The 13,315-nt window shown below is 45.4% G+C and overlaps 1 protein-coding gene across 2 annotated transcripts in view; it reads right to left on the bottom strand.

Moving 5' to 3' along the window:
* Window positions 1-839: 839 nt before the first annotated feature.
* LOC121584373 (kinetochore protein NDC80 homolog) overlaps window positions 840-13,315 on the bottom strand; it is a 32,489-nt gene continuing 20,013 nt past the window's right edge. For both annotated transcript variants that reach the window (XM_045225864.1, XM_041900204.2), the window contains exons 10-17: window positions 8,920-9,064; window positions 8,429-8,634; window positions 8,066-8,218; window positions 7,887-7,976; window positions 7,704-7,796; window positions 7,261-7,391; window positions 1,877-1,979; window positions 840-1,703 (exon numbers count right to left, since the gene is read on the bottom strand). In XM_045225864.1, the coding sequence (XP_045081799.1) occupies window positions 1,575-1,703; window positions 1,877-1,979; window positions 7,261-7,391; window positions 7,704-7,796; window positions 7,887-7,976; window positions 8,066-8,218; window positions 8,429-8,634; window positions 8,920-9,064 (1,050 nt within the window). In that variant the 3' untranslated portion in view covers window positions 840-1,574. The remainder of the gene's footprint in view (window positions 1,704-1,876; window positions 1,980-7,260; window positions 7,392-7,703; window positions 7,797-7,886; window positions 7,977-8,065; window positions 8,219-8,428; window positions 8,635-8,919; window positions 9,065-13,315) is intronic.

The following is a 13,315-nucleotide window of genomic DNA, read 5'->3' as shown; positions in this document are numbered from 1 at the left end:
GTGTGCGCTTCTAGATTTGTTACGCCCAACAGCTCCTCACAGAATTCCTTTGTTTCGTTACAAAATCTGACAAACACTAGAAGCTGGGCATTATCAGTGTTATCTGTTGATTCATCCACAGCTAATGAAATGCATGATGCATTCTGAATGGCCTCATCAAGTTGTGAAGTTAAATCTTCAGCTAATATACTTCAGTTCTCCTCATTGCTGTGGAATCTGACAGTGGGATCGGTTTGATCTTTTCCCTGACCTCATCTTTTTTGTTTACCTTCAAGGAAGGTGTCAGCGACTTCACCCTTTACCATCTCAGCGTCTGAAAATGTTTTGTGTTTTCCCAAAACCCAAGCTATCCTCAGTGAACACTCCATAACACGTTGTTGGGCTGTCAGGGAATTGACAAGGACTTTGGTGGACCTCTCATATTGGGAGTTGAGTTGGTTAATCTAGTTTGTTCTCACCTCCGTATTCAGGGGATACGTCTGATTGATGTGATTGGGCATACAAGAGGCCACGTTTTACGCGATTGGATTAGACGGGGAACTAGCAGAGGTGGGCGTTGCTTCGAGAGAGAGCAAGAAAGTGAGGTTGCTGAGTTAAAGAGACCGCTGCACCCGTTAGATTTATTAAAAAGCTGTCTAAAAACAATTGATTGACTTTTATATAACAACATGCAATGTTGTCCGGTCTGGACTGACCCTTCTCTGGGTCCGGACCAGGACCGCCAGTTGAGTTTGGCTGGTGTAGTGCATGGACTACAGACACTGTTGTTGGTATGAGTGGGTAACATGTGTCTATATCTGAATAAGCATGACTGACAAAAACAAACAAATATTGCAATATTGGGGCTACATAACTTTATTTAAAGCATCACAAACTGCAGTGAAAAACAAATAACCATAAATATTTCAGCTGACCAGAAACTGCTGTACTGTAAATCTAGCCTTACACTGCCCTCTAGTGCTCAACAGATGAGAATCACCACAATAAAATACTTTACAAAAAGGGGTTTAACAACAGTTCGTCCATTACCTAACCCAAGGGTACTTGAACAAAGTAAAACTCATATTGATCCATTATTTCTACCAGCACCCAATACAGTCTGCATGCCCATCTGGTCTCACAAGTTCCCAATGCTTTAGAGCAGTGACCAGGGAAACTGCAGAAGATGGCGCGGCCGTTTGGAACTGATGTTCTGCTCACTGTGGTCAGTAAAGACGTCACTTAGATGAGAAGAAAAGCTGCACTCATCCCAACAGGCAAAACTGGTTGAAAATATGTCAATGGCATCATTCCAACTAGTTTCTGGTTGTCACAACGTCCTTACAACTAGTTTATGGTTGTCACAACGTCATTTCAACTACTTTCTGTTGTCACAACGTCATTCCAACTAGTTTCTGGTTGTCACAACGTCCTTACAACTAGCTTCTGTTGTAACAACGTAATTTCAACTAGTTTCTGTTGTAACAACGTCATTAAACCAAGTTTTGCCCACTGGGATTGTTCCAATGGAATTAATTGAATAACCAAGTAAAGAGTTAGAGAGCTCATGGCAACTTTTATAGTAACGCGCGGCACTACAAGCTGTTTGCTTTAGTGATGAAGCTCTCCATCATGTCCTTCAACTTCTGAATGTCCACCTCGTCCTCCCGGAAGGCTTCCGTGTACACCCTGTCTACTCGCTTGTGTTGATCCTCCAAGAATTTCTGGAAATGATCAAAATGTGAAATTCAGGCTCAGACAGTCATTGTCAAATCAAGTTGTTATTGTAAAAGGGAATATCATGGCAATGGACAAAATACATTCATAAATAAAGGCGAGATGTGTACGAGGCCTGTTGCTTTGTGAACGACAGGTTAGAGGCAATATGGAGACTGACCTCCACAATGGACAGGTGGTTGGCAGCCGTGGTGAACACACTGGCAAGGTTGTGAACCACAGTCCGCCGCTCCTCATTGGTTTCTTGCAGGACAAGATGGTACCTGTGGAGTACAATGACATAAATACTGTGGTGGGGGGAGGTCTATTTTTAGCTGTGAACAAACTTCATGTGGTTCTGAAATAATTGTTAAGCCCGGAACATACCATACGCAAATATTGTAGCATTGTCCGACCCAGAACGGCTCATAGGGCAGGAGCATATACCAAATCAAATCAAATTTTATTTGCCACATACGCCGAATACAACAGGTGTAGACATTACCGTGAAATGCTTACTTACAGCCCTTAACCAACAAAACATTTATTTTTTAATAAAAAAGTAAAATAAAACAACAAAAAAGTGTTGAGAATTTTTTTTGCAGAAGTAAAATTAAAAAAGTAACTCTCCTGAGTGGCGCAGTGGTCTAAGGCACTGCATCGCAGTGCTAACTGTGCCACTAGAGATCCTGGTTCGAATCCAGGCTCTGTCGCAGCCGGCCGCGACCGGGAGACTCATGGGCGGCGCACAATTGGCCCAGCGTCGTCCAGGGTAGGGGAGGGAATGGCCGGCAGGGATGTAGCTCAGTTGATAGAGCATGGCGTTTGCAACGCCAGGGTTGTGGGTTCAATTCCCATGGGGGGCCAGTATAAAATAAAAATAAAATATGTATTCACTAACTGTAAGTCGCTCTGGATAAGAGCGTCTGCTAAATGACTAAAATGTAAATGTAAAATGTAAAATAAAATAACAGTAGGGAGGCTATATATACAGGGGGGGTACCGGTGCAGAGTCAATGTGCGGGGGCACCGGCTAGTTGAGGTAATATGTACATGTGGGTAGAGTTAAAGTGACTATGCATAAATAATTACCAGAGTAGCAGCAGTGTAAAAATATATGGTGGGGGGGCAGTGCAAATAGTCCGGGTAGCCATGATTAGCTGTTCAGGAGTCTTATGGCTTGGGGTAGAAGCTGTTGAGAAGCCTTTTGGACCTAGACTTGGTGCTCCGGTACCACTTGCCGTGCGGTACCAGAGAGAACAGTCTATGACTAGGGTGGCTGGAGTCTTTGACAATTTTGAGGGCCTTCCTCTGACACCGCCTGGTATAGAGGTCCTGGATGGCAGGAAGCTTGGCCCCAGTGATGTACTGGGCTGTACACACTACCCTCTGTAGTGCCTTGTTGTCAGATGCCAAGCAGTTGCCATACCAGGAAGTGATGCAACAAGTCAGGATGCTCTCGATGGTGCAGCTGTAGAACTTTTTGAGGATATGAGGACCCATGCCAAATCTTTTCAGTCTCCTGAGGGGGAATAGGCTTTGTCGTGCCCTCTTCACGACTGTCTTGGTGTGTTTGGACCATGATAGTTCGTTGGTGATGTGGACACCAGGAACTTGAGGCTCTCAACCTGTTCCACTACAGCCCCGTCGATGAGAATGGGGGCGTGCTCAGTCCTCTTTTTTTTCCTGTAGACCACAATCATCTCCTTTGTCTTGGTCACATTGAGGGAGAGGTTGTTATCCTGGCACCACACGGCCAGGTCTCTGACCTCCCTATAGGCTTGTCATCGTTGTCGGTGATCAGGCCTACCACTGTTGTGTCGTCGGCAAACGTAATGATGGTGTTGGAGTCGTGCCTGGCCATGCAGTCATGGGTGAACAGGGAGTACAGGAGGGAACTGAGCACGCACCCCTGAGGGGCCCCCGTGTTGAGGATCAGCGTGGCAGATGTGTTGTTACCTACCCTTACCAACTGGGGGCGGCCCGTCAGGAAGTCAGGATCCAGTTGCAGAGGGAGGTGTTTAGTCCCAGGATCCTTAGCTTAGTGATGAGCTTTGAGGGCACTATGGTGTTGAATGCTGAGCTGTAGTCAATGAATAGCATTCTCACGTAGGTGTTCCTTTTGTCCAGGTGGGGAAGGGCAGTGTGGAGTGCAATAGAGATTGCATCATCTGTGGATCTGTTGGGGCGGTATGCAAATTGGAGTGGGTCTAGGGTTTCTGGGATAATGGTGTTGATGTGAGCCATGACCAGCCTTTCTAAGCACTTCATGGCTACAGACGTGAGTGCTACAGGTCTGTAGTCATTTAGTCAGGTTACCTTAGTGTTCTTGGGCACAGGGACTATGGTGGTCTGCTTGAAACATGTTGGTATTACAGACTCAGTCAGGGACAGGTTGAAAATGTCAGTGAAGACACTTGCCAGTTGGTCAGCACATGCTCGGAGTACACGTCCTGGTAATCCGTCTGGCCCTGCGGGCTTGTGAATGTTGACCTGCTTAAAAGTCTTACTCACATCGGCTACGGAGAGCGTGATCACATAGTCATCCGGAAAAGCTGGTGCTCTCATGCATACTTCAGTGTTGCTTGCATTGAAGCGAGCATAGAAGTGGTTTAGCTTGTCTGTTAGGCTAGTGTCACTGGGCAGCTCGCGGCTGTGCTTCCCTTTGTAGTCTGTAATAGTTTTCAAGCCCTGCCATATCCGTTGAGTGCCTGAGCCGGTGTAGTACGATTCAATCTTAGTCCTGTATTGACTCTTTGTCTGTTTGATGGTTCATCGGAGGGCATAGCGGGATTTCTTATAAACGTCCGGGTTAGAGTCCCGCTCCTTGAAAGCGGCAGTTCTACCCTTTAGCTCAGTGCGGATGTTGCCTGTAATCCATGGCTTCTGGTTGGGGTATGTACGTACGGTCACTGTGGGGACGACGTCATCGATGCACTTATTGATGAAGCCAGTGAGTGATGTGGTGTACTCCTCAATGCTATCTGAAGAATCCAGGAACATGTTCCAGTCTGTGCTAGCAAAACAGTCCTGTAGCTTAACATCTGCGTCATCTGACCGCTTTTTCCATTAACCGAGTCACTGGTGCTTCCTGCTTTAGTTTTTGCTTATAAGCATGAATCAGGAGGATAGAGTTATGGTCAGATTTGCCAAATGGAGGGCGAGGGAGAGCTTTGTATGTGTCTCTGTGTGTGGAGTAAAGGTGGTCTAGAGTTTTTTTCCCTCTGGTTGCACATTTAACATGCTGGTACAAATTAGGTAGAACGGATTTAAGTTTCCCTGCATTAAAGTCCCCGGCCACTAGGAGCACTGCCTCTGGATGAGCGTTTTCCTGTTTACTTATGGCCTTATACAGCTCATTGAGTGCAGTCTAAATGCCAGCATTGGTTTGTGGTGGTAAATAGACAGCTATGAAAAATATAGATGAAAACTCTCTTGGTAAAGAGTGTGGTCTACAGCTTATCATAAGATACTCTACCTCAGGCGAGCAAAACCTCGAGACTTCCTTAGTATTTGATTTTGTGCACCAGCTGTTGTTTACAAATATACACAGACCGCCACCCCTTGTCTTACCGGAGTCAGCTGTTCTATCCTGCCGATGTAGCGTATATCCCGTCAGCTGAATGTTGTCCATGTCGTCGTTCAGCCACGACTCGGTGAAACATAAGATATTACAGTTTTTAATGTCCCGTTGGTGGGATAACCGTAATCTTAGGTTATCTAATTTATTTTCAAATGATTGAACATTGGCTAATAGGATTAATGGAAGAGGCAGTTTACTTGCTCACCGTCGGATCCTTACAAGGCACCCCGAACTACGTCCATGATATCTCTGTCTCTTTCTCCTGCGAATGACAGGGATTTGGGCCTTGTCGGGTGTCTGTAGGATATCCTTCGTGTCCGACTCGTTGAAGAAAAAATCTTCATCCAATACGAGGTGAGTAATCGCTGTCCTGATATCCAGAAGCTCTTTTTGGTTATAAGAGACGATGGCAGAAACTAGCCGGTGCCCCCGCACATTGACTCTGCACCGGTACCCCCCTGTATATAGCCTCCCTACTGTTATTTTATTTTACTGCTGCTCTTTAGTCATTTGCTTTTATTTTTTTTGCTTACCACTTTTTTTTTTTTTTTTTTTTACTTTGCATTGTTGGTTAAGGGCTTGTAAGTAAGCATTTCACTGTAATGTCTACACCTGTTGTATTCGGCGCATGTGGCAAATACAATTTGATTTGATTTGATCATTATGTACAGAATAAATTACAAATAATGCGAAAAAAACACACATAATAGTACAATTAGTTAGAGGGCTGTAAAACGGCAGCCATTTTCTCCGGCGCCAGTGTGTAGAAATCCTGTTTCTGTAGTGTGTGCCAGCTTGATGTAAAAGTACACCCCCTTGACAGGACGCTAGTCAACCCCCAATCCATCTTTTTAATGCGGAGTGTCTGCCTTTGATGATGTCACTGCGCTCCTGCGTAAGTATGTAAACCCCCTTAAGTGGGTTTCACATCACACACACACAACAGTGGCATTGCACCAAGCAAGCTATTGTTTTTAAATTGAGGAAGAAGTTGCTCTTAACTAAATGGCTACGTCCAGTAAATGGCTACTCCCTACGTCCAGCTGAGCGGCTCAAGGTTAAAAATAGGTTCAACTTTCAATCACGGAACCATGAACACATCAAGCGAAGGGACTTGTAACTTTAGCTTGTATCTTTAGCCCTGAACCTCTTACCATAGTGAAGCGGGTCGAGAGCTTCAAGTTCCTCTGGATCCAAATGACTAAGGACTTAAAATGGTCCACACACACAGTCGTGAAGAAGGCACGACAGCCTCTTCCCCCTCAGTAGGTTGAGAAGATAGCATATGACCTTAAATCCTCAAAAAGTTATACAACCGCACCATTGAGAGCATCTTGATTGGCTGCATCACCACTTGGTATGGCAACTGCACCGCCCTCGATCTCATGGCGCTACAGAGGATGGAGCAGACAGCCCAGTACATCACTGGGGCTGAGCTCCATGCCATCCAGGACCTCTATCCCAGGTGGTGTTAAAGACTCCAGCCATCCAAGCCATAGACTTCTCTGCTACCGCACTGCAAGCGGTACTGGAGCAACAGGTCTGACACCAATAGGCTCCTCAACAGCTTCCATAAGCCATAAGACTGCTAAAGAGATACCAAGAAGGCTACACAGACTATCTATCTATCTACCTCACAGGCCTCTACACACTCCCAACACACACACATCCTGATGCCTAGTCACCTTACCCCTATAAATACCACTCCAGTATCCCTGCACATTGGACATATGCTATTGGCACTGACCCTGGATATACAGTAGATTACTTACTTTCTCCTGTTATTCATATTTCTATTTCTCTACTTTATTTTAGTATAATATTTTTACTACTGATATTGATTACTGCAATGTTGGGAAAGAGCTTGCAAGAAAGGCATTTCACTGTACTTGTGCACGTGACAATAAAATGTACAACTCAGCCCTGTACCCCTCACCATTGTGATTGGGTCCAAAGGAATTGGTAGGAGGTGCACTACTCACTGTTGCTGTGCAGCTTTCAGCTGCTCCACAGCCTCGTCATAGCCCAGGGTCACCTTCTTCTCCAGCAGCTTGCGGTGGTTCTCCACAGACTCCATCTCAGCAGACCACTTCTGCTCCTCATGGGCAATGTCCTCACACACACACACCATGGAGAGAGGGAAGTCTTTTTTTGTATTTGATTTAATTGACAAATTATTAAACCGCGGATGTGGATACAATGCAGTTAAAATAATTGAGGATAACAAGAAAAGTTGTTTCCATTGTGGTCCTCATAAGATAATGAGCTCTCTAGGAAAACCTTAGATGGACCAATGATGACACCAATGATTCATTTTGACAGCACTTTCTTACCAATAAATGACTAGCCTGTGTGTAACAATATTTCAGAGGGCTTTCTGTATACAATAACCAAACATTTGTATTATTGAAAGTCTAACACTCACCTGCATGTCTTGTTCAAGCTGCTCGTCGAGCCTGCGGATTTGCTCTCTGAGTTGTTTCAAGTCATTTGCTTTTTCGGAAATATTGGAATTCACCTGAAAGAGAAAGAGTCCATGTTAAAAAGCACCCCAAAAATGGGACAAAACCTTCAGACTTATAAGAAACACACTGAAATGACACGGTACCTGTTCTATGGACTCCTCCAGGCTTAGTTTCATGTCTGTCAGTCGACTACACTCCTCTTCCACATCAGTGATCAGTTTCCTCAGTGGTTGCTGTAGAGAACAAGCCACAGAATTAGTCCAAATACGACACACACCTGTTGTAATACAGAGATTGTTCGATGAGAACTAAATCGGCATACTTGAATCTGAGTTCTGCATTGAACCATGGTGGACGGTCCATATTCTGTGGAGGTCCTGATCTCAAAGTCGTGGCCGCACGCGTTTTCAGCAGACACAGGGATGAGCTTCAGTTTGCGGGCAAGCTTGTGGTACTCGGCTAGCTTCACTTCGGCCTAAAACAGAGGGAGATTTTTTTCCCCTTTTCATTAGCAGTGGTTTAGACTGAGAAGACAGTTTCAGCACAGGCTGATCACCAGCTAGTCATTTTTAAAATACTTATCGAACCTTATTTATGTCACATTTATACATATGATTTAACCTTTATTTAGTCAACAGATGAGTATAGAATGCAGTCGTATCAGGCCAGCATCCTATTCTCTTACCGTCTCTTTGACCTTGGCCAGAGTGATCTCCTCGTTCCACATGTGCTGCTCGGCCTGCTCCAGGCTCTTGCTCAGGCTGTTGATGGTCTGCTGCAGTTCCCTCTTCTCCCAGTTGATCCTGTCAATGTCTGCGGGGGTGAACTTCTGGGTGGACAAGATGTGTTGGAGCCGGGACTCCTCCTGTTTTAGGGTCTCCACCTGCAGTCCTACACAGGACAAAAAAGGGCAGTGGGGGTTATGTTAACATTTCAGCATTTCCAGGAGAGCAGTAATTTTAAAATGTATATTTTAAGGGTTTTTCAGATTTTATTTGAACAGATAGTATGAGAGGATGACAGTGGGGACAGATAGAGAGATGTTGTGTCAAATGGTAGTAGACCACATATGCAGACACTGTAGAAAGAGAAATTAGTCCTGAAGGTCGCAGCATTACCGCTAGCCCAGCCACGTCACGAGAGTAGCAATGATTGGTCTTGGAAATGTTGTTTTACCTGATGATTCCAGCTCCTCGGCCAATCCAGAGGCTTTGTTCTCCAGGTTGGCTTTGAAAGACTCCAGGTTACTTCGATAACTCTGCAGTTTCTGCAGGTCTGTCTGAAGTTTGACTTTCTCTGTTCTTTTGACCATCAATCGGTCCTGCTCGAAAGGGAATAAAATGGTTACAAAATATAGTGAACCAAACGGCTCCGTTCAAATGTAATTGGCACTCTCACGACTCATCAACTGCTTAAACTAGGTGAGACGTGTTCAATAATCAGCGCAGTACATGGACAAATCTGTGAATAAAATGCATTCGGAAAGTATTCAGACCCCTTAACATTTTCCATATTTTGTTACGTTATTCAAAAATGTATTACAAATATTATTTTTTCTCATCAATACCCCATAATGACAACGAGAAAAGCGTTTTTTTTTATATACATTTTTGCACATTTATTAAATATAAAAAACAGAAATACCTTATTTACATAAGTATTCAGACACTTTGCTATGAGACTCGAAATTGAGCTCAGGTGCATCCTGTTTCCATTGAACATCCTTGAGATGTTTCTACCACTTGATTGGAGTCCACCTGTGGTAAATTCCATTGATTGGACATGATTTGGAAAGGCACACACCTGTCAATATAAGGTCCCACAGTTGACAGTGCATGTCAGGGCAAAAACCAAGCCATGAGGTTGAAGGAATTGTCTATAGAGCTCCGAGACAGGATTGTGTTGAGGCACAGACCTGGGGAAGGGTACCAAAAAATGTCTGCAGCATTGAAGGTCCCCAAGAACACAGTAGCCTCCATCATTCTTAAATGGAAGAAGGTTGGAACCACCAAATCAAATCACATTTTACTTGTCACATACACGTGTTTAGCAGTTGTTATTGCGGGTGTAGCGAAATGCTTGTGCTTCTAGCTCTGACAGTGCAGTAATATCTAACAAGTAATATCTAGCAATTTCACAACATATACCCAATACACACAAATCTAAGTAAGGAATTTAAGAATATATACATATGGACAAGCAATGACAGAGCGGCATGGACTAAGATACAGTAGAATATTATAGAATACAGTATATACCTATGAGATGAGTAGTGCAAGATATGTAAACATTATTAAAGTGACTAGTGTTCAATTTCTTAAAGTGGCCAGTGATTTCAATAGGCAGCAGCAGCCTCTAATGTGCTAGTGATGGCTATTTAACAGTGATGGCCTTGAGATGGAAGCTGTTTTTCATTCTCTCGGTCCTAGCTTTGATGCACCTGTACTGACCTCGCCTTCTGGATGATAGCGGGGTGAACAGGCAGTGGCTCGGGTGGTTGATGTCCTTGATCTTTTTGGCATTCCTGTGACATCGGTTGCTGTAGGTGTCCTGGAGGGTGGGTAGTTTGCCCCCGGTAATGCGTTCGGCAGACCGCACCACCCTCTGGAGAGCCCTGCGGTTGCGGGCGCTGCAGTTGCCGTACCAGGCGGTGATACAGCCGACAGGATGCTCTCAATCTTGCATCTGTAAAAGTTTGAGGGTTTTAGGTGCCAAGCCTCCTGAGGTTGAAGAGGCTCTGTTGCGCCTTCAACACACTGTCTGCGTGGGTGGATCATTTCAGGTTGTCAGTGGTGTACGCCAAGGAACTTGAAGCTTTCACCTTCTCCACTGCGGTCCCGTCGATGTGGATAGGGGGAGTGCACCCTCTGCTGTTTCCTGATCATCTCCTTTGTTTTGTTGATGTTGAGTGAGAGGTTATTTTCCTGGCACCACACTCCCAGAGCCCTCACCTCCCCCCTGTAGGCGGTCCGTCATTGTTGGTAATCAAGCCTACTACTGTTGTGTCGTCTGCAAACTTGATGATTGAGTTGGAGGCGTGCTTGGCCACGTAGTCATGGGTGAACAGGGAGTACAGGAGGGGGCTGAGCACACACCCTTGTGGGGCCCCAGTGTTGAGGATCAGCGAAGTGGAGATGTTGTTTCCTACCTTCACCACCTGGGGGGCGGCCCGTCAGGAAGTCCAGGACCCAGTTGCACAGGGCGGGGTTCAGACTGAGGGCCTCAAGCTTAATGATGAGCTTGGAGGGGACTATGGTGTTGAATGCTGAGCTATAGTCAAAGAACAGCATTCTTAAATAGGTATTCCTCTTGTCCAGATGGGATATGGCAGTGTGCAGTGTGATGGCGATTGCATCGTCTGAGGATCTATTGGGGCGGTAAGAAAATTGAAGTGGGTCTAGGGTGACAGATAAGGTAGAGGTGATATGATCCTTGACTAGTCTCTCAAAGCACTTCATGATGACAGAGGTGAGTGCTACGGGGCGATAGTCATTTAGTTCAGTTACCTTTGCTTTCTTGGGTACAGGAACAATGGTAGCCATCTTGAAGCATGTGGGAACAGCAGACTGTGAAAGGGAGACATTATCCTCAAAGCGGGCGAAGAAAGTGTTTAGCTTGTCTGGAAGCGAGACATCGGTGTTGGCGACGTGGCTGGTTTTCCTTTTGTAGTCCGTGATTGTCTGTAGACCCTGCCACATACATCTCGTGTCTGAGCCGTTGAATTGCGACTCCACTTTGTCTCTATACTGATGTTTTGCCAGTTTAATTGCCTTGCGGAGTGAGTAGCTACACTGTTTGTATTCTGCCATATTCCCAGTCACCTTGCCATGGTTAAATGCGGTGGTTCGCGCTTTCAGTTTTGCGCGAATGCTGCCATCTATCCACAGTTTCTGGTTAGGGTAGGTTTTAATAGTTAAAGTGGGCACAACATCTCCTATACACTTCCTGATAAACTCAGTCACCGTTTCAGTGTATTCGTCTAAATTATTTTCGCAAGCTACCCGGAACATATCCCAGTCCGCGTGATCAAAACAATCTTGAAGCGTGGATTCCGATTGGTCAGACCAGCGTTGAATAGTCCTTAGCACGGGTACTTCCTGTTTGAGTTTCTGCCTATAGGAAGGGAGGAGCAAAATGGAGTTGTGGTCAGATTTGCCGAAAGGAGGGCGGGGGAGGGCCTTATATCCATTCCGGAAGTTCGAATAGCAATGGTAGAGGATTTTAGCAGCCCTGTAACAACAGTCGATATGTTGATAGAACTTCGGCAGCCTAGTCCTCAAATTGCTTTGTTAAAATCCCTGGCTACAATAAATGCAGCCTCAGGATGTGTGGTTTCCAGTTTACATAAAGTCCAGTGAAGTTCTTTGAGGGCTGTCGTGGTATCGGCTTGAGGGGGGATATACACGGCCGTGACTATAACCATAGAAAATTATCTTGGGAGATAATACGGTCTGCATTTGATTGTGAGGTATTCAAGGTCGATTGAACAAAAGGACTTGATTTCCTTTATGTTACTACAATTACACCAGGAGTCGTTAATCATGAAACACACACCTCCGCCCTTCTGCTTCCCGGAGAGATATTTATTTCTGTCTGCGCAATAAACTGAGAACCCATCTGGCTGGACCGATTTCGACAGAATATCCCCCGAGAGCCATGTTTCCGTGAAACAAAGTATGTTACAGGCCCTGATGTCTCTCTGGAAAGAAATCATTGAGCTCTGAGCTCGTAGACTTTGTTATCCAAAGACTGAACATTAGCGAGTAGTATACTTGGAAGCGGTGGATGGTGTGCGCACCTCCTAAGTCGAACAAGCGGGCCGCTCCGAGTTCCTCTCCTCCGCCGGCAATGTTTTGGGTCAGCCGCTGGAATCAGTTCAATTGCCCTGGGGAGAGCAAACAAAGGATCTGCTTCGGGAAAGTCGTATTCCTGGTCGTAATGCTGGTGAGTTACCGCCGCTCTGATATCCAATCGTTTTTCCCGGCTGAATGTAATGCTACAAAACACTTTGAGCTAATAATGTAAAAAATAATACATAAAAAAACAAAATACCGCAAAGTTTCCAAAGAGCTCGTCGCGAGGCTGCCATCTTCGTCAGCGCCAAGTCTATAGAGCCGTCCGCCCGGCCAAACTGAGCGATCGGGGGAGAAGGGCCTTGGTCAGGGAGGTGACCAAGGACCCGACGGTCACTCTGACAGAGCTCCAGAGTTCCTCTGTGGAGATGGTACAACCTTCCAGAAGGACAATCATCTCTGCAGCACTCCACCAATCAGGCCTTTATGGTAGACAGAAGCCACTCCTCAGTAAAAGGCACATGACAGCCCACTTGGAGTTTGTCAAAAGGCACCTAAAAGGACTCTCAGACCATGAGAAACAAGATTCTCTGGTCTGATGAAACCAAGATTGAAATCTTTGGCCTGAATGCCAAGCGCTACATCGGCGGCAGGTAGCTTAGTGGGTAAGAGCGTTGTGCAAGTTACCGAAAGGTCACTGGTTCTAATCCCCGAGCCAACTAGGTGAAAAATCTGTCGATGTGCCCTTAAGCAAGGCACTTAACCCTAATTGCTCATGT

The sequence above is a fragment of the Coregonus clupeaformis genome, chromosome 16 (assembly GCF_020615455.1).
Source record: "Coregonus clupeaformis isolate EN_2021a chromosome 16, ASM2061545v1, whole genome shotgun sequence".
Classification (NCBI taxonomy): Eukaryota; Metazoa; Chordata; class Actinopteri; order Salmoniformes; family Salmonidae; genus Coregonus; species Coregonus clupeaformis.
Note: the sequence above shows the minus strand (reverse complement) of the source record. Positions and strands in the feature narration are given on the sequence as shown.